Source organism: Mastigoproctus giganteus, chromosome 9, assembly GCF_048544385.1.
Source record: "Mastigoproctus giganteus isolate SK-2022 chromosome 9, ASM4854438v1, whole genome shotgun sequence".
Lineage (NCBI taxonomy): Eukaryota > Metazoa > Arthropoda > Arachnida > Uropygi > Thelyphonidae > Mastigoproctus > Mastigoproctus giganteus.
The window spans coordinates 190,736,027-190,755,630 of record NC_143583.1 but is presented as its reverse complement, the minus strand read 5'-3'; the positions used below and the strand labels follow the sequence as shown (position 1 = coordinate 190,755,630).

At 39.2% G+C, this 19,604-nt stretch overlaps 1 protein-coding gene across 2 annotated transcripts in view; it reads right to left on the bottom strand.

The window, feature by feature from the left end:
• The window catches only part of LOC150080975 (ATP-dependent 6-phosphofructokinase-like), a 303,293-nt gene that overhangs the window by 246,775 nt on the left and 36,914 nt on the right, over positions 1–19,604 (bottom strand). For both annotated transcript variants that reach the window (XM_090381722.1, XM_090381723.1), the window contains exon 3: positions 12,883–13,072. In XM_090381722.1, coding sequence (XP_090237848.1) covers positions 12,883–13,072 — 190 coding nt within the window. The remainder of the gene's footprint in view (positions 1–12,882; positions 13,073–19,604) is intronic.

Below are 19,604 nucleotides of genomic sequence, written 5' to 3'. Positions count from 1 at the left end.
TGCATCCTTAGATTTTGTGTGTTTCTTAACTAGCAGCATAACCCCACCTCCCTTCCTATCCCATCTATCCTTCCTGTACACATTGTTCTCCCCAAATTCCAATTCTGCATTCCATATATCTGTGTGACACCAAGTCTCTGATATCCCAACGATATACGATATCCACCTTTGATGTCTTGACCAGCACTTCAAATTCATCAAATTTATTTACTATACTCCTAGCATTGGTGAACATGCACCTGTTCTTACTTTTAGTTACTCTAACACAACCCATGTATTTACTTGTTTCATGAGTCCTAGCAGTTCAACTGTAGTCTGGATCTTTGTTCTCTAAAAAAATTCTCAACCACAGACCCGAAACTAATACATACCTGAATTTCTTTTAAATTTCATTCCCTCATTAGTATGTGAATCTAAAGTTTTCTCTATCTGTTCTAAATAAACGTAGTGAATGTTTTGTCATTAGCTAGTAAGCATTGAATCCTTATGTCATAAGCAGGTAAGCCAGTACATGTCGAATCCTTTGTCATTTCTTGTATCTGAGGAAACTTATAAATTTTCTTTGACTTCACCATTTCAGACTAATCCTGAATACATTTGCAGAAACAAGAAAAGGTGTGTATCTTCTTTGCCGCAAGGCATGTTCAACATGACCAATCATAGTAGCATGGCCGCAGACATGTCTTCCTGACTGTGAAATAATTCTAAATCCTTAAATTATTACTCACCTTAAAAAACAAATTCGAAGTTGATAACGATAAAATGACTTCTGAACGTTTTAAACACAACAGATGGCAATGAGTGTATGAGCTCCCATGCGTAATGCAGGCCATATAGTGAGGGAGCAGTGCAATGGAATCCAAACGATTAGTTCTTTCTTTTAAGGTAGCCAATTTTGCAATTGGTAGCGGAGTTTTATTATGATTTTTTTTTTTCCTGGACAAAGGACACGATTGTGCGAATATGCAAATAGTTATTCATTTAAATAGTTAAAGTGCAAATTGTTAATCAGAAAAAAAATGCCTTATCAACTTAAACTCCTTGTTTAACAGTTAACGTCTTCCTGTGGCTCCATCTATGAAATGAATGTTGAACTATTCTTGTTTGTACTACAAAACCGGCCCATTCCGTGAAATAAAACTATTTAGAATTTTTAAATTTTAACAAATTTGTGTACACCTAGGAAGAAATAGCTTCAATTTGAGATGGCATCCAGCCTGATCAGTTAAACCTATCATTCACACTGACTGTCAAAAGAAAACACTTCCATATTAAATATATAGATTCTCCAATTTGATTTTAAGAGAATCTATTCTTTTAGCTTTACATTTATACAAGGTCTGTTCAAAGAGTGTCATGATTATGCTCACTGTTAAAAGTTGAGACACACTACAACAAAGCATAATGTGTTTAGATGTGTCTCATCTCAACTATGTGGTAAGCTGTTCACTCACAACAGTCTGTTATTGTCACCCAATAATGAACATATATTTTGACATGACATGTTATTTCAAAATGTCAGAGTTGCCTCAAACAGATGGGTGTGTATTAAGTTTTACTTTAATATCAGAAAAACCACTTAATCTAAAAACAGCATATGGGAACTCTTCAATGGGCTGTACATAAATTAATTAACTTGCACCATCATTTCAAAGACGGATATGGCTCCATTGGAAGTGATCCGTGATCTGGATGGCCCTTGAGTTCAACGAATGACATGTCTGAAGTGCAAACTTCAGACATGAATTGACTTAAGATTAATTGATCATAAAATTTCTAAAGAAAAGACAGAAAAATAGAATTTCAAGGACTGGTTACTTTCCACTATAATTTGATATCACTACTTGTACTCTGGCCAGAGGCAGACTCGCTAAAGTTCAACAATATCCAGAGCTATATCTGACATTCACCTAATATGGTTCCATGTGACCTTTTGTTTCTACACTGAAACTAAAAAAAAAAAAAATGAAAGGGGGTCAATTTGATATTTTCAAAATTGGCTTTCCAGAAGTATTTCCAAGAGTGGAAAAATCTAAGTACATCTCCTCAGAAAGACTATTTTGAAGGGGATCAAATCATCATCCACTCATTATATAATCATGCTTATTGTCACTATATTGTAGCAGTATAGATACTTTTTGAATAGATCTCATATAAGTGAGCATTTATGCTTGCCAGTCTGTAGCATATTAATGACTTCAAGTTCTCTCCCCACAGGCAGATTCAGGGCTACATTGATGCCATTTTCTCTATCTTGTGATTTCCTTTTAATTCCTGCATGATTTCCTCTTCCCATCCAATCCATCATTCCAATTCTCCTTCTCTCAACTCTTCCCACACATCTTACCCTCTATCACTTTGCTCAGCATGCTTTCTCTTCTCAAAACATGTCCTATAAAGTTCTTTTGTCTTCTTAGTTCTTTTACTAACATTCTCTCTTCTCCTATTTTTCTCAAAACTTCCCCATTACTCGCTCGGTCCACCCATTTCACCCTTTCCATTCTCCTCCACACCCACATCTCGAAAGCTTCTAGCCATCTGATCTCTTCTCTTCCAAATGTCCATGTCTCTGAGCCATTAAGTACAATAGTCCATATTAATGTTTTCACAACTTGCTTTCTTAATTACTTCTTGAAACTTCTTCTCAATAGTTATTTTCTATTACTAAATGCCTCTTTGCCAGTAGCTTAGCTAAGTTTTTGGGCCATTAGGCAAGAAATCATTTTGGGCCCCTTATCTGAATTTGTAAAAGCAAAATAAAGACTGACGCCACCTGAGTTTGTTTTGGCGATAAGATATAAGAATTCCTTCCTTATTCTAGAGGTATAACATTGTTGAGGAGCTCAGTGAGAAAAATATTTTCATTAAATCTTGCATCTGTCTATAGGCCCTAGCATAGTAGGGGCGGCCCCTACTTGCATCTGTTTATGCACCCTAGGCTTTGCCTACTTTTGCTATATGGTATGCCCCTGATCTTTGCCCATTGCAATTCTTGTTTTTATTTTCTGTCATTATGCTTTCCAAGTATCTGTATTTGTCCACCTGTTCCAATCTTAATCCATCTAATGTTACACTGATTCTTCTTCCTGGCCTCTTTGAAATTAACATTATCTTGGTTTTCTTGTTGTTAATCTTCATGTTGTACTCGTTTATTTTGCTGTTCAAGATATCCAAGCTCTGTAATTCCTCCTCATTATTAGCAATCAAAACCTGGTGGTCTGTAAATCTTATTGTCTTTATCTTCTCCCCTCCTACTTTTACATCTTTCTGCTATTTTTTTGTACTTTTTCATCAATGCTTCTGCATATATATTAAATAGTAAGGGGGACATGGAACATCCTTGCCTTACACCCCTACCAATGTATACTTCTGAATCCTCTCCATCAATCCAAACCACAGCTGTCTGTCCTATGTAAAGTTTCCAAATTAGTTTTATATCTCTTTTATCTAGGCCAACCTTTTCTAGTACTTCCATCAGCTTAACCCAATTCACTCTGTTAAAAGCCTTTTCGAGATCAACAAAAATTGCCCGATCTTTTCCTATTTCCATGCTAATTTCTGCTAGTGTTCTTAATATTCCTATTGCCTCTCTGGTCCCAACCTTCTCTGAGCCCGAACCAATCTTCTATGAATTCACACTCCTTTGTTTTTCCTTTAATGCAATCTAAGAGAATTTTTAGTAATATTTTTGAGGAATGAGAAATTAAACTGATTGTCCTATAGTTGGCATAATTTGTTGCATTCTTCTTTTTCTATGAATATAGATACTTTATAAAGAATATATACCTCATTCTTGTACATAACTAGACATTTTTTTAACAAATATTTTTCAAATATTATGCAGTGAATAAATGACACATTCTTTGTCCTCATATTAAGTTTAGGGTAAACTAAAGTTTGTGCAAACTGAAAGAAGTTCCTGTGAACAGCCAATTGTCAGACACCACATGGCCCATCACTAAACCCACCTCTGAGAGGTGGGTTTAGTGATGAGTTAAGTACTGAGCTGTACCTCATTATCTGAAATGAGTCTTGTGGGTCCTATTGGTGTGAACACACAGTTCAATTATACCTAATTCTGTTAGTTTTAAAGAAAATTATTTGTAGCATTGTGACACATCCAGTATATTGTTACTTCCATCAATTTTTGAGTTTTACCTATAAGTAAAATTCTTAATTCCTGCTATTCATTCTTCTTAATATTCATGATCATGTAATAAAGGAAACTACAGAACAGGGAATCAATGCAGCTGCTATCGCTGGGAATATAAGCTTAACAAAAAGAAATAATTAAATAAGAATATTGTGTGCCTCCATAAAAGAGCATAAACAATGACTTAACTAGAAAGTGCAAAAAATTATTTAATCTGTATATGTTAATCGATTTATTTCATACAATGTGTTTGTTTCAATATGAGTGCTTATTAGTATTGGAAAATGACACAAGAAAGCAAGCTGATAACATCAGCTATAAAAAAAAAACTACTCACTTCATATGTACTTCCCCCATTAGTAATTTATCTAACTCTTCTTTAAATTTATTCAGAAAACTACCCACTTCCACAACATCAGATGGTAGATTGTTCCAACAATTGATGATCCACTGTTTCGATTTTGTTACCCTGACAACTAATATCTCATTTATAATTAATTTAACATAGATAAAAGTTCATCACAAAGAAATTTAAAAGCTTTTAATTTTCACAGAGTATAATTACAAATGGACTGTCCAATATCATAGCACAAGGTTGAATGATATCAGCTGCTACACACCAGTGTTTTCATATATTGTGAATCAAGTTTACTTCCATTTTTTCTTTTTTTTTTTTAATATGCCCCCCAGTTGTCAACCAGCTTTTGTAAATGGCAACTAGATCTTAAACGGATCTGTCAATGCCTGCTCATGTAGGACATCCCATTGCCCCTCATATGTGGGGGTTCTATAAATATTGCACATAGATTGTGTCTTTAATCATATTTACAACTTCAAATAGAACAGAATTATTATATTCATTCATACGATACGACACCAGTAAACTAATCGCCATCACCAAACTCAGTCCAGTGAAATCCAATCTCCTTCCTGATATAAATTGAGTTTATATCAGTGTTAGCATCAATGTACATTCAGCAACACATGGTTATTAATATAAATACTGCTTTGGAAGAGTAGCACCATTCCCATAAAGATCACTTATTATTCAAAGACATATTTAAATATTTTACTTTGCCACTTATTTAATTGTATTTATCAGTCAAGCCCACATGACTGCTACATATGGTTGACTATATTCATTGATGAAATGATTAATTGTAACTCCTCTGAGCTAGTGGTCATCCTGCAATATAAGCAAAACATTAATTCAAAAATACAACTTGTGATTTCTAATAAAACAATTTCAGATTACTTAATTGAATTTTTATTTTATATGGTAACCACCTAAAATAAAAGTTTGTTCTAATTCACAATTAGAAAATAAGTTTGTTCTAATTCACAATTAGAAACAAAAATCCCAAAAGGTTTAAGATAGAATTATGCACTGAATGGCCAGTTTATAATGTACACCTAACCTTTTTGCAAAATGGAACACTCCTGGTAGCAGCTGTTTGTACCATGGGATATAAAGTAGTTGGACAGATATACAGGGAGTCTCAAAAATATTGGTACAAACGTTTAGAGGAGGTAGGTAACATCTAAAGGAATGTCAATCGCATAGGAACCCATAACCGGAAACGTTTATGGGTTCCTATGAGAGAGAGAGAGAGAGAGAGAGAGAGAGAGAGAGAGAAAGAGAGAGAGAAAGAGAGAGAGAGAGAGAGAGAGAGAGAGAGAGAGGACACTCAGCTGTGAGTTACAGGCTCCGAAAAAGCGATAAGTGTTTGCCTTTTTATTTACATAATTGTTATTTTATATTGTACTTAATACGTAGTCTTATAGTTACGCTGGTTATTTTTATTTTAATTTAGATAAAGAGTTTTTGTGGATTACTACTTAATATACGTAAGACCGTTATTTCGTTCAAATCTTGCAGCCATTGTTTTTGTATATAGTGGTAGGGAATTCAAATTTGTAATTGAGGTAACTAGGTAGCTCTAACATATAATTATAGAAACAGTAATACGCTTCACTGTTTCTATTAGATAGCGTAGTATTGACATTTAATTAATTTAATTTATTGATCTTATTAATATAAAATAGCATGCCCCAAACTAGAGCAGCAAAGCAACGGGCACGAAGTGGCAGGCATGCTGTGACTCGGGGGGGGGGGACTGAGGGTGGGGGGCGATTCTCCAACGCATCACAGCCTAAAAAAATGTGCAACTTGTGAAATGTTTGCCGAACTCTCTGGAACGGAACATGATATTGCCATGGGGGATGTCTTTGTGTGTGTGTGTGTGTGTGTGTGTGTGTGCGAGCGATGTAAGGAGTGTAAGGAAATCAGGCGACAACTCAGCGTTGTTATGGGACTATATAGAGTTTGAAGGACAGGGTGGATGCCTCGAAGGATCTAAATTGAGGGGCCCATCAAGCTCTCAGCTGCCCACATCAACACAAGAGCTTGCACTTGGTCATCACGCAACACAGCGGGCAACCCCAAGGCAGAATGCGATGGTCCCACAGGAACTAGTAGTTGTTGGTGACTATTGTCAAGGAAACGGGGAACATGCTTTGTAAAAAGGATAGGTGGACCAGAACCAGGGTATGTCTGCCAGGCGCAAAGGTTGATGACATTGTAGAGCGGATTATCATCTTTTAAGGGCAAAAAAGGTGATATAGTTGTACACGTTGGCACTAATGATATTAAGAGTAGGAGACCGGCAGAATTACTTAACAAGTACAGGTCACTGTTGAAAAAAAGCCGGGAATTAGGGTTGAATTTGAAAGTGTCTGCAATTCTGCCCACACACACACGATAGAAGGGAGTATATGATGAGAGCCTTGTCGATCAATTCAGCACTGGAAAGATTGTGTAAGGCTCAAGGGATAGAACTTTTTTCAGCCTGGTCTGTACTTGTTAACAGGAGAGACTGCTCCTACAGGGATGGGATACACTTAAATAGAAAGGGTGCAAGAATATTTGCTGATGCTATCGAGGCAGTGTTAGGTGGGTCAGAAAACTGATAGCTTAGGGGGGATACAAGGATTATAGTTTAACAGTAGTCGCAGGCAGAGGTGAAGGTGATTCTTGCACAACTTCTATTAGAATAAGTAGCAACCTGGAGCAAGGGGTGTTGAGGGTTTCAGGGATGGATGGCAGTCATCGTGAAATAGGTGGGTATATGGGATGTGTTAGGGTAACTAGGAATATGTATGCTTGCATGTATACCAATGCTAGAAGTATAGTAAATAAATTTGATGAATTTGAAGTGTTGGTCAAGACATCAAAGGCGTATTGTTGGAATAGCAGAGACGTGATGTCACACGGATATAAGGAATGCAGAACTGGAATTTGGGGAGCACAATGTGTACAGAAAGGATAGACAGGATAGAAAGGGAGGAGGTGCTATGCTGTTAATTAAGAAAAACAAAATCAAAAGAAGTGCACCCAGTTGATATAGATGAACAGTGCACTGTTGAGTCAGTTTGGTGTGACATAAGCAGAAAGCAAAAATAAGAGTAGGAGTGTGTTATAGGCCTAATGACTTGAATGAGTACAATGGAAAAATTGTACAGAGAAATAGAGTGGGCTAGTATATCAGAATGTCTTATAATGGGAGATTTTAACTTCCCAGATATTGACTGGAACTTGTGGGTTGGTCACTCACACACTAGTCAGACTTTTGTAGATTTATTGGATGATTGTTTTCTGCAGCAGCATGTTCGAGAGGCAACCAGAGAGAGTAATACTCTTGATCTGGTTATCAGCAGTGATCATTCGTGTATTAAGAATTTGCAGATAAAGGAATCATTAGGTGGCAGTGATCACAGTGTACTGATGTGGGATTTACTTAAAGATTTAATTACCATCAGGATAAAGGAAAGGGTTTTTGCTTCCGTAAAGGTGAGTACAGTGGTCTCAGAAAGTTTTTAAATTCTGTACAGTGTGATCAACTGACGATGTTACCAACAGTAAATTCTAAGTGGGAAGCATTCAAGGAATTAATCATGGAAGCTACTAAAAGTTTCATACCTATTAAGAAATATTGTTCAAGGTTTAGGCCTAAATGGTTATCTAATGAACTAATGAGACTCGCAACAGAGAAGAAAAATGCATGGGATGCATATAAATTATCTAGCGACTCAGAAGCCTATGGCAGATATAAGCTAGTCTGTAATCAGGTCACAAAGGAGGTTAGGCAGGCGAAGGCAGATTTACTTATATAAACTCTAAAAGGAAGGGGATGAATCTGATTGGTCCACTTGACATTGATGGTTCGACTGTTGATGATCCTGCTTGGAGAGCAAACAAACTGAATGAGTATTTTGTGTGAATGTGTGAATGTCACACAATTCCTCATGTGTGAATCTACATTCACACATGAGGAATTATTAAGGTTTGAAAATGGCAGAAGGTTATCAAATTGTAGCAGGATACTTAATGAATTTGTAATAACTGAGAACAAAGTGGAGAAGAAATTGTTGAAGTTAAACATAAGAAAAGCACCTGGGGTGGATGGGATCTATCCAGTTATATTAAAGGAGGCAGCAAAGGAAGTAAGCAAACCCTTAGCCATAATTACGAGAGCGTCCTTGGACTCAGGGAGATTCCCACGGACTGGAGATGTGCAAATGTATTCCCAATTCACAAAGGAGGATCGAAGGGTGACACGAGTAATTACAGACCAGTTAGTTTAACTTCTGTTCCGGGTAAAATAATGGAGTCACTGGTTAAAGATGCATTGCAGGATCATCTAGACAAGACTAAAGCAATAATTCAGACACAGCATGGGTTTTGTTAAGGGAAAGTCTTGTCTGACAAATTTGATAGGATATTATGATGTGGTTACAAAGGAACTGGTTGCAAAAAATAATTTTGATATCATATATTTGGATTTCAGAAAGCTTTTGACACTGTTGCGCATGGAAGACTATTGTACAAATTGGAGCAGAATGGTATTAAGGGTAAGTTGCTACAATGGATAAAAGGATGGTTCAGTGGGAGAAGATAGAGGGCGGTAATCAATGGGTGCTGCTCTTCGTGGACTAAGTTATTAGTGGAGTCCCACAGGGTTCGGTGTTGGGTCCACTGTTGTTTTGTATATTTATCAATGATATTGATGAAGGTATATCAGGCTTAATGTCGAAGTTTGCAGATGATACAAAGGTTGGCAGGGTTGTTAATGACAGTAATGGCAGTGTGCTACTGCAACAGGATCTAGATAATTTGGGCAGATGGGCTAAGAAGTGGCAACTGAAGTTTAACCTTGACAAATGCAAAGTACTGCATATGGGTAGAAGTAACCCTAGAGAAACGTACCAACTGTGTGGTACTACACTTAAGGTGGTAGAAAATGAAAAAGACCTGGGAGTAATTGTGCAGTCAGATATGAAGTTTTCTGAGCAATGCAGACAGGCTGCCAGGGCAGGTCATGGGGTTTTGTCAATGATATATAGGAATTTTGCTAGCAGGGAAAAGGAGGTGATTGTCCCTTTGTATAAGGCAATGGTCAGGTCACGCCTTGAGTACTGTGTACAGGTCTGGAGGCCTCATTTTAGGAAGGACGTAGATTTGCTTGAGCGTGTGCAGAGAAGGGCAACAAGATTGGTGAGGGGAATGAAGGGATTCTCTTACCAAGAAAGGCTTAAGTTCTGCAAATTGCAGTGGCTGGAGACTAGGCACCTGCGCGTTAATCTGATTGAGGTGTATAAGGCCTTGAATGGGTTGAGCACGCTGAATTCTGATGGGATCCTTCCACTTGTTCATTTTATGAACCTAAGGTGGCATAAATTCAAATTAAGAAAGGACAGATGTAGAATAGATGTGTGGAAATTTGCCTTTAACCAGCGGGTGGTTAATTGCTGGAACAAACTTCCATCTGTTGTTGTGGAAGTTGATAGGAATAAATTTAAGAATAACTGGACAGGCATTTGGAGGGAATGGTGTGATTTTTTTTTTTTTTTTGGCTGATGCTGCATAAGCTCATACACTTGCTTTCTTGCATCACATGCCACTACTATGTCACAGGAAAGTAGTAGCAGAGGCACAAGAAGCAGAAATGACACAAGACAGTAATTATTTGCAAACATTTATTTGACATAATATTACAACAGATGCTCGAAGGTTCCACCATGAGACGCGATGCATGCGTGACACTGACGCAGCATGGATTGGTGGACACAGTCAAACTCACCTGGAGTTTCTTTGACAGTAGCAGCAGTGCAGACGAATCTCGCCACGAGACCCATTTCTATCTCCACAGGCGATTCATACATGATAGATTTGAGGGCCCCCCACAGAAAGAAATCAAGGCTCGATAAATCAGGTGAGCGTGGGGGCCAGGCAATTGGTCCACCACAGCCAATCCATCGACGCCCAAAACACCTGTTCAAATGGTCACGAACACACTTTCCATAATGGGCAGCGGTCCCGTCATGATGAAACCAAATGTTGCGTCTCACATTTGATGGAACATTGCCAAGTAACCCTGGTAGAACTTGTTCAAGAAAGATCTGATATTTAGCAGAGATCATGTGGGATGGTAACAAGTATGGGCCGACTAAGCAGTCACCGACCATACCTGCCCACACATTTATTGCAAAGCGATGTTGTGTGCCGCATGGGAGCACACACCGGGTGGGTTGTTGTAAGCCCACACATGAGCATTGTGCTGATTGAACAAGCCTTCCCAAGTGAAATAAGCCTCATCCGTTAACAAAACATAGGCTGAAAAATTCAAGTCTTGAACACTTTCTTGGAGAAACCACTGCACAGAAGCCACACGTGCAGGATGATCTTGGGGGAGCAGTAACTGAACCCTTTGGAGATGAAAGGGGTGTGAGGAATTGTCGTGCCAGACACGCTGCACACTGCAACAAGACACTCCTAAGGCAGAGACACCGGCACGTGTGCTGGTAGTAGGATTATTCTGGACGACATTCAACACACTTTCTTCCATGGCGGGAGTTCGCGTCGAACGTGTTCTGCCTGCACTACTCCTGTTACCTCTAAATGATCCATAATCGCACAAATTTTGATGCACCCATGCAAACAAATGGTGGTCCGGTACATGTCTGTCTGGGAAGTGTTCTCCATAAATTCGTTGAGTGGCTCGTCCATTGCCCTCTGCCAATCCATACACTAGGTGCATGTCTGCCAGCTCACAGTTTGTATATCAATGGATGCTCTTCGTGCAGCGACTACTGCTTGAATGAGTAAACCAGAAATTTTCCCTCTCGCGAACTGATGAACAGCGCCGTCTACCGACTTACGGTGACGTTTCCGATTATGGGTTCCTATGCGATTCACATTCCTTTAGATGTTACCTACCTCCCCTAAATGTTTGTACCAATATTTTTGAGACACCCTGTATAGGGATGCACTTTATGTGCAATTCAATGAAAGAATGGCAAGGCAAAAGATTTAAGCAATTTTTAACATGGTACAGTAGTCAGGCCAGACACCAGTACAAAGTATCTCAGACACTGCAACTCTGCTGATTGCAAATACAGCTGTACCTTGTGTGTATTGTGATTAGCCAATAACTAAATAACATCCATCGAATGGCAATCCTGCAGTCAGAAACAGCTCATTAATGCAAGAGGCCAAAGGCAGAAGCTGACAAGTCTTCTGAAATGTAACAGAAAGGTTGGAGTCAATCAAATTACAAGTAAGCCAGTAGAACAACAGTGGTAACCAAACAGGCATTTCAGAATGCTTGATTAATTGGATTTGATTTTTAATGGTGCATTTGGCAGTTTAGGCCATAATGTACAGTCTTTCTGCTTGCATAACATAAAATATCATACCTTGTTATTAGTCAGATATCAGTTGTGATACCTCACCAATAACACGCATTTCAGTAAAGAGTATAACAAGTGGCTTATTTTTAGATTCAGGTTTATTGGTTATCTGAAAAGCTTTTTTTGTCATATTTGGGCTGAAATTTGAATGAATAAACCAGATTCCACTTCTGTGCAAAACACAAGGCAGTATGGTTGAGCAACACCAACACTGGGGGATGTGAAAAATGTTGCCAGGTATGGCAAATCCCAGTTTCTGCTGTTTCAAACTGATGGAAGGACCACAATATGGCAAAAACAGTACGAGTCCATACAGCCATCTTGCCAGATGTCGACAATGCAAAATGGTAGTGGCAGTGTAATGGAGTGGGGAGTCTTTTCGTGGTGCACACTAGGTCCCTTGATACCAGCGAAGCAACATTTAAATGCCACAGGTCATCCGGAAATTGTTTCCAACCAGGTGTACAATAAGCCCCTTGCAGAATGCCTTCACAATTGCAGTGTATCCATGCAGTGTGAATGGGTTCTTCCAACAGAATAGCATATCACATCACAATTCCAGAATTATACAAAGCTGGTTCCAGTAACATGAGTGAATTTAGCCTACTGCAGTGCCAAATCATCAGATCAACTCAATTGCACACCACTGGGATGAAATGGAATGAGCTCTTCTGAGTAGAAATATGCTATTATCCAATTTGAAGTGACTGTGAAAAACAGATGAGTCAACTTGGACTAGCATCCCTGTAGCACACTTCTGACAGCTCATTGAGTCCTTACCACAAGGAAATCTAGCCTGTTTCTGAAGGCGAAAAAGGGACCTACTCGCTATTAGGTAGGGATACCTAAGAAAGTGGACACTCAGTGCATATATTTTACTCTTAAACTGCTTCCTTAACATTGGTAAAAATCAAATTTTTTAAAAACAATTTCTTCCCAGTTTTATAGTCAATAAAGTAATCTTTCTGAAAACCAAATACCTCTTGCTACCAATTCATCAAGAAGTCCAGGCCAGTCTTGACGAAATAAGTTGGCACCAGTCAAACTGCCATCACCACCAATTACAATAAGGTCTGTGATGTTGTGCCTTAATAGATTAGCAGCAGCTTTCAGCCTACCTTCTCGCTCACGGAAATCTTTGCATCGAGCACTTCCAATCACAGTTCCACCCTAAAACAAATAACAATAGATATAAAAGACAAAAAAATATAGTAAAGACAAATAATAATAAAAAAATGTTAATGAATAAGAGAAAGGTAGATAAGTTTAAGTGCCATGTCTAGATATTCAGACAAAAGGACAAGACTACCCTGTTCATTTATGCTTTTCTGAAGTCTGCAGAGTTGAATGAACAAAACATTTCTAATGATTTGCATGGGCTGCACTGCTGAAAGAGAAATTATGAAATGGGGAAAAAAAAAAAAAAAAAAATGGATGAGGAGATACAATGCGCACGTGCATGGTCATATTTGCACTCGATTTATCTTTTTGCTTTTGTATTCAACTGAATTATCAAATTTGTATTCAATAATTTCTTTTTGTTATTGGATTCAATTATTTATCTTTTTGTATTCTAGTTTATAAATCCAGCAACTCAAACATTTTAAGAAGACTGCCACAATGCAACAAAGTCGGCTAAGATTTAGTACTCTGTGCACCCTCTCTACACTCGCCAACACGGCAGTGATTGACGGGTGCTGACTTCGCCCAGTGTCACGTGTTCTCCTGAACATACGGAAACATCTGGCACGCGTGCCACGCCGTGCGTGTCACCCGTGTTATGAATTTCGGTGTTAGAAATGTCACGTGGTGTTAATACTTGATTAGCATATTATTTAATTTTATCGATGTGTAATTATAAAACAAAAAAAGAAAAGTTGTTTGGTTTTGGAAAAGGCTGAATAATACGTATATCGGGGGTGTGGGGGCAAAGGCCCCCCAGAAAAAAAAATATCCCCCTATTTGTGTATTCGATTGTTAGTGACTTACTCTTTGGTTTCCCTTGGTTGAGACGGGTGTCTGTTGTATTGGGTGATTTTTTTTTTTTTTTTCCCTGCGAAATATTAGTTCAAAAATGTTGGGTTGTTTTGAAAATATAATTCGATTGTTGAGGCGAGTGGTTTTCTGTCTTTTTAGCATTTCTGTTGGGCATCAGCAATTTTCAGTGTTGCCCATGGTGTTAATTTTTTTTTCAATGTTCCATGTGGTGTTATTTTTTTTTTTTAGATTTTAGATCAGTGATTATTAGATTGCTTGTGATTAATTTTTTGCTTTGCCTTCTTGCTCTTCAACTGATGATTTATTCCTGCAAAATATTAGCGCGAAAGTGTTGGATCGTTTAGAAAACATAATTCGAATGATAAGGTGCGTGATTTCTGTCCTTTTAGCATTTCTGTTGACGGACATCAGCAATTTTCAGTGTTGCACGTGGTGTTAATTTTTGTTATACAAATAATACTAATTACTTGTTTTTTCATGTTCGAGCAGAAAGGCAGGGGATCGGGATCCCCGTCTAGTAATGTACGGGTGAGAAGAATCAAGGGCTGCACGTGGCGCGAATTTTTTTTAAACAAACAAAAAAAAAAGAAAAGTTTGGTTTTGGAAAAGGCTGAATAATATGTATATCGGGGGTGTGGGGGCAGAAGCCCCCACAGAAACGGGGGTCTCAGGAAAAAAAAAAAAAAAAAAATGATCCCCTATTTGCACTAAAAATAATTGCCCTAAAAATAATAATCCCCCTATTTAAATTTCCTTAAAAATTACTGTTTTATTATTATTTTTTTTCCTTTTCAGCCAATCTCATTGTTAATGCTTGTAAAATATAGCTTAGAAAAACGTGCATTTTTGTTTGTTTTATTTTTAATAATTGTTCATTTGCCATTCCTTTTCTTTCGCGAAAATTACCTTCCCCCCCCCCTTTTTTTTTCTTTTCGGTTCTATCCGACTTATTCAAATGTCACGTGATATTTTGTGATCCACGAAAACCGTATTTTTGTAACTTGAACTTTTGACATTATTGGATTTATCCTGTTTTCAGCCGCCGTATTTGTTGCTGTGCCACCCGCATGTCACCTAGTACCGTTTGCTGAGGAGAATAGCGGGAACGCAGTGAGTGGGCGGAGTCACAATCCGTCAATCACTGCTTTCCCCCTCTTCTCCTCGCCACCATTTTGAAGGGTGCACCAGCAACTAAATCTTAACCTTAAACTGAAACTAGACGAGAAATACAGCGTATCATAGAAAACCCCAAGGTAGACACGCTCGGATTAATGGCTCGGCCAGCCAAAAGGAAGGGACAGTCAATAATAATTTATGATGTCAACCCAAAAGTCACAGCAGCCCAGCTGACCAAAGAGCTCTACCTCAGGAATCTGCAAAGGGAAATACCAGACAAGGAAACACATGAAGTAATAATCCCAAAGTTTCATATAAAAGCAAGAGGAGGAATAAAAAACTGGAGCATGGAGCTTATACTGGAAGCATGGCAAGTCTTAAAAGACAGGATAAGGGTATATATTGAGTGGGGCAGTTACCGCTTTCGGGAGCAGTGGTGTTTCCAAAATGCTTTAGATGCTGCAAGTTCGGACACACTACACATGTCTGCACCCAGACGGTTTCAACTTGTGGACACTGCACAGAGAAGGGACACACCTTTAAAGACTGTCCACAAAGACAAGGAACCCACCTGTGCTAACTGTAAGGCAATGAAAATGGAACATGCGCATTCAATCAAGGACCCCAAGTGCCTGGTCTACCTTAAAGCCAAAAGCATATACTAAAATAGTATTATAGAAATATAATACAGCAATGATTAAGATAATTCAGACTAACATGCAACAAGCCAAAACAGTGGCAGACCAAATCTGGGTCAGGGCTGATGAGGAAGACACAGACGTAATCATATTGCATAGGAGCCATACATTCACACAAAATGGGTGGTGAGATATCTGCTACAATATAAGGCCATCCACACGGATGAGGACACTCCATGGGTAGCAGTCCCAGTCAGAAACACCCATATCACTGCAACAAAAATAACTCAACTGTGCACGACTTGGGCTGCCTGTGCCCAGCTCATTACAGCACTAGGCTCCCTATATGTAGTGGCTCTTTACAGCAGGACAGGAAATAGACCACAGTCAACAACGCACACCATCTCCAAAACTGTCTACCAAATGAAAAATAATTATAGGAGTGGATGTAAACTGTCGCTCACCACTATGACACAGCGCTACTGCCAACAGAAGAGGAACAGCAAATGGGCAGCAACTCAAACTATCTGATAGGATCCCAGTTTGCTATACTGAACCAACTGCACCAGTTGGCAACATTCTGCAACACCCTCTGGGAGGCCACCATCAAAATTACCCTAGCAACTAGGAACCTGGCAAACCATGTGACCGACTGGAGGGTGGAGAACGCTTGGACCACCTCGGACCACCAAGTCATCACCTGCAAAGTAACAAGAACGTTGCCAAGAACAACATCAGATATGCAAACATGCTACAGATACATAGTTGCCAAGGCAGATTAGCCCTAATACAAAGAACTACTAACTACAGTGGTTAACAACAAACCTCCATCCCTGGATCCACAGAATAATCGGAACAAACTGCAGAAGGCAACTACTAAACTGATGATAGACATCAGCAACCAAACTATCAGGAAGAAACACTCCCAGCTGGGTGCGGTCCCCTGATGGACCCGGGACATTGCCATGCTCCGGCGACAAATGAACAAGAGTAGGAAGGACTTCCAGATGTCCCAAAGAACATGGCCAGCAAATGAGGTGAAGCCCTGAGGAAAAGATATAAACAAATCAGAAACCGGTACAATGACACCATAAAGACAAGAAAAAGAGTAGATATATAGCCCCAGTTTTCAGTGGGGCATGGGCAGGCATACACATCAAAAACTTAACATGATAAAATTACCTTATGCCCAAAACTCTGCCTAGCAAACCTAAGATTTTTTTTTTTTTATAGGTCCTAGCCAACAAAATCCCAGGAAATTAAGTGGCAGGACTTGCCAGAGTGAATCTAAAGAACTGGGTTCCTGGTCGACCTCCATGGGGTGTAAGTGGGGCAACGTTGGGCCTCAGTAGGGGTCCAACGACTAAGTGACCAGAGGAACAATTCCCACACACTTTTAAATCTCTGGCATTTCTCAGCAAACTGGTTCACCCACAATGAAAAGACTTTGTGGTTAATATTTAGTTGATGGTGCACCCTTCAAAATGGCGGCAAGGAGAAGAGGGGGAAAGCAGTGATTGACGGATTGTAACTCCGCCCACTCACTGTGTTCCCTTTTTATCTTCTGTATTCTTCCGTATCTTTATCTTCCGTATTCTAATCTTCCATATTCTTTTTATTCTTGTATTTTTGAAGGTTCTCCCTCATATTACTAATTACTTTTGTTTTTAATTCCTCACTAGAGGGGATCTTTCCTGTCTCCTTTGGTCGGAGTATCACCAGGTTTGGTGTTGGTAACAGTGTTTTCCTCTTCTGGTGCGTCTCTGTGATCGGTTGGGTTTCCGTTGCTATTGGAATCCTCATCGCTTCTGAATATGTCGGGTCGCACTGTGGTATTTGTTTTGCCCCGTATTCTTTATATTCTTGTAGCTATGCAATAGCTTTTGGCTTTCTACATATGTGCCATGGAGGATAGTCTCCATTTTGTGAAATATGGTCACTATTTGCGACATCAGTCCTGTGTATACCCGATTGGGATTGTCCTTAAAAATATGTTCTAGGGGCGTTTTCAATATGAGGGTTTTCTCATAGACTGCTCCTCTGGACCACACGCTGCCCAAAGGAGAGCGTGTGGTCCGGAGGTGCTCCTGCTGTTTATCCTCATTTATATCTCTTTGGGGTGCAACTGGTTCCAGTTATTCTCTTGCTTTCGCTTGCAAGCGAGTCTCCCTTTCTGATTTAGGGACGTTTGTTTACGATTTTTTCTCTTGTTTTGGGTGGCCCCTGAGCGGGCATCCTCAATCTCATCAGGCTGGTCTATGATGACCAGATCATCGTTTTGAAATTACGTATGGGAATCCTTGAATTTATCAGGTCTCCCTTCCATTTTTGCGGATTCCGAATAATCAGAAGGAATCAGATTATCGGGAATGCTTTAGTATTTTCAACTAGATCTGTTCAAAAGATGACAGTCGAGATACCACAAGTCCATAGCTGTATTGTTGGTGCACAATGTCTTCAAAGTTTTGGGCTATCCCCAATGACACTTGGGGGGGGGGGGAGAAGCCAAATGCAAAAATGCCCCTAGGAGAACAGGATTACTTCTCCAAAGGGTTTCTGGGGGTGGCAAATTCAATGGTGGCTTACAAAAGTCTATGGGATGCTCCAGAAAAAAAGTTCAGACATCACCAGTATCAGGTTATATTGGTGGGGGAAGTTACTGTTATACATATTTCTCTCATATAATATGCTTAATTTGGACACAATTTGATGTGGCACAGTAGTTATTCGGTGTACACTAGTTGGGGGCACCTCCCCATTCAAGGTGTCAAGTTGAAATGTGGCCGCTGCATTATATTGGCAGCCTCTCTATAGACCTGTTGTCAGCCATATGACCTCAGGTGACCATGAGGTCTGGCAACAAAGGATAGAGATAATAATGCTTCAACCAGACTAAACTCCCAAGTAAAATGCAAAAGTTTTCTCACCAGCGAGTTCCTCTGTGGATACCTGTTGTTTATATTCCTGATTGGCACTTTCCTTGGTTTAAAAAGCACTTAGAATACACATTTACAACTAAAGATCTTGGACGCGAATAACATGCGACCATACAGTAATGCAGCCATATTGGCGATCAGACTTCCCATAAGTGCAGTATATGAATTTAATACAGCTTGTAAGTACTTTTCCACAAAATGTTCAAATTTCTCAGTCATACAAAGTGTAAAGTGTTCATTGTCTAATGGCCCAAGGGGTTTCCCCCATCTCCGTGTTGTGTACTCCCGTCATACAAAGTATGCCAACTGATGTAATTTTTGGATAATTACGTTTATTGAAACTAGTATACAAGTAAGTGCAATTGCATCATTTCTGTACGTAGCCAACTATTCTATAACAAGTGCAATTGCATCATTTCTGTACGTAGCCAACTATTCTATAATGTTTACTGAAACTTAGAAAGTGAAATAAAATTACACCTAGGCAAGATCCAAAACTAAACCAGTCAAGCATGAACAGTGCCTATCTTCTCCAGGACCTATCGAATGGGTACACCACCCGGTGAATTTAACTGACCACCCGACTAAAATTTAAGTGATTCTTGCAGTAACGTACAGTACTGCGAGATACAAAGGACAATACTACTCACTATTACCAGAGCATGTCGCACAGTAAACACACCTGCACTACAGTTGCTGGCCGGAACTCTCCTATTTTACATGGAAGTAGCCAAAAGAGGCTTATATTATAGATTTAAAAAGGGCATACCTACAGAATTTCTGGGGATAGCCCTTGATACAACCAACACCTTCAATGATGAAAGAAAAAGAATAGCCACAAAGCTCCATGAACTATGGCAAACAAAGTGGGAGCAGGAAACCAGAGGTCTGGTTACCAAACGGTTTCTGCCACGGGTGTCAATGGTTAGCCCAAAGCCACCTAAGTGGTATGCCCCTGGACTTTTTACAACATTTATATTGACAGGTCACGGCTCCCGAAAGGCGAACTAACCT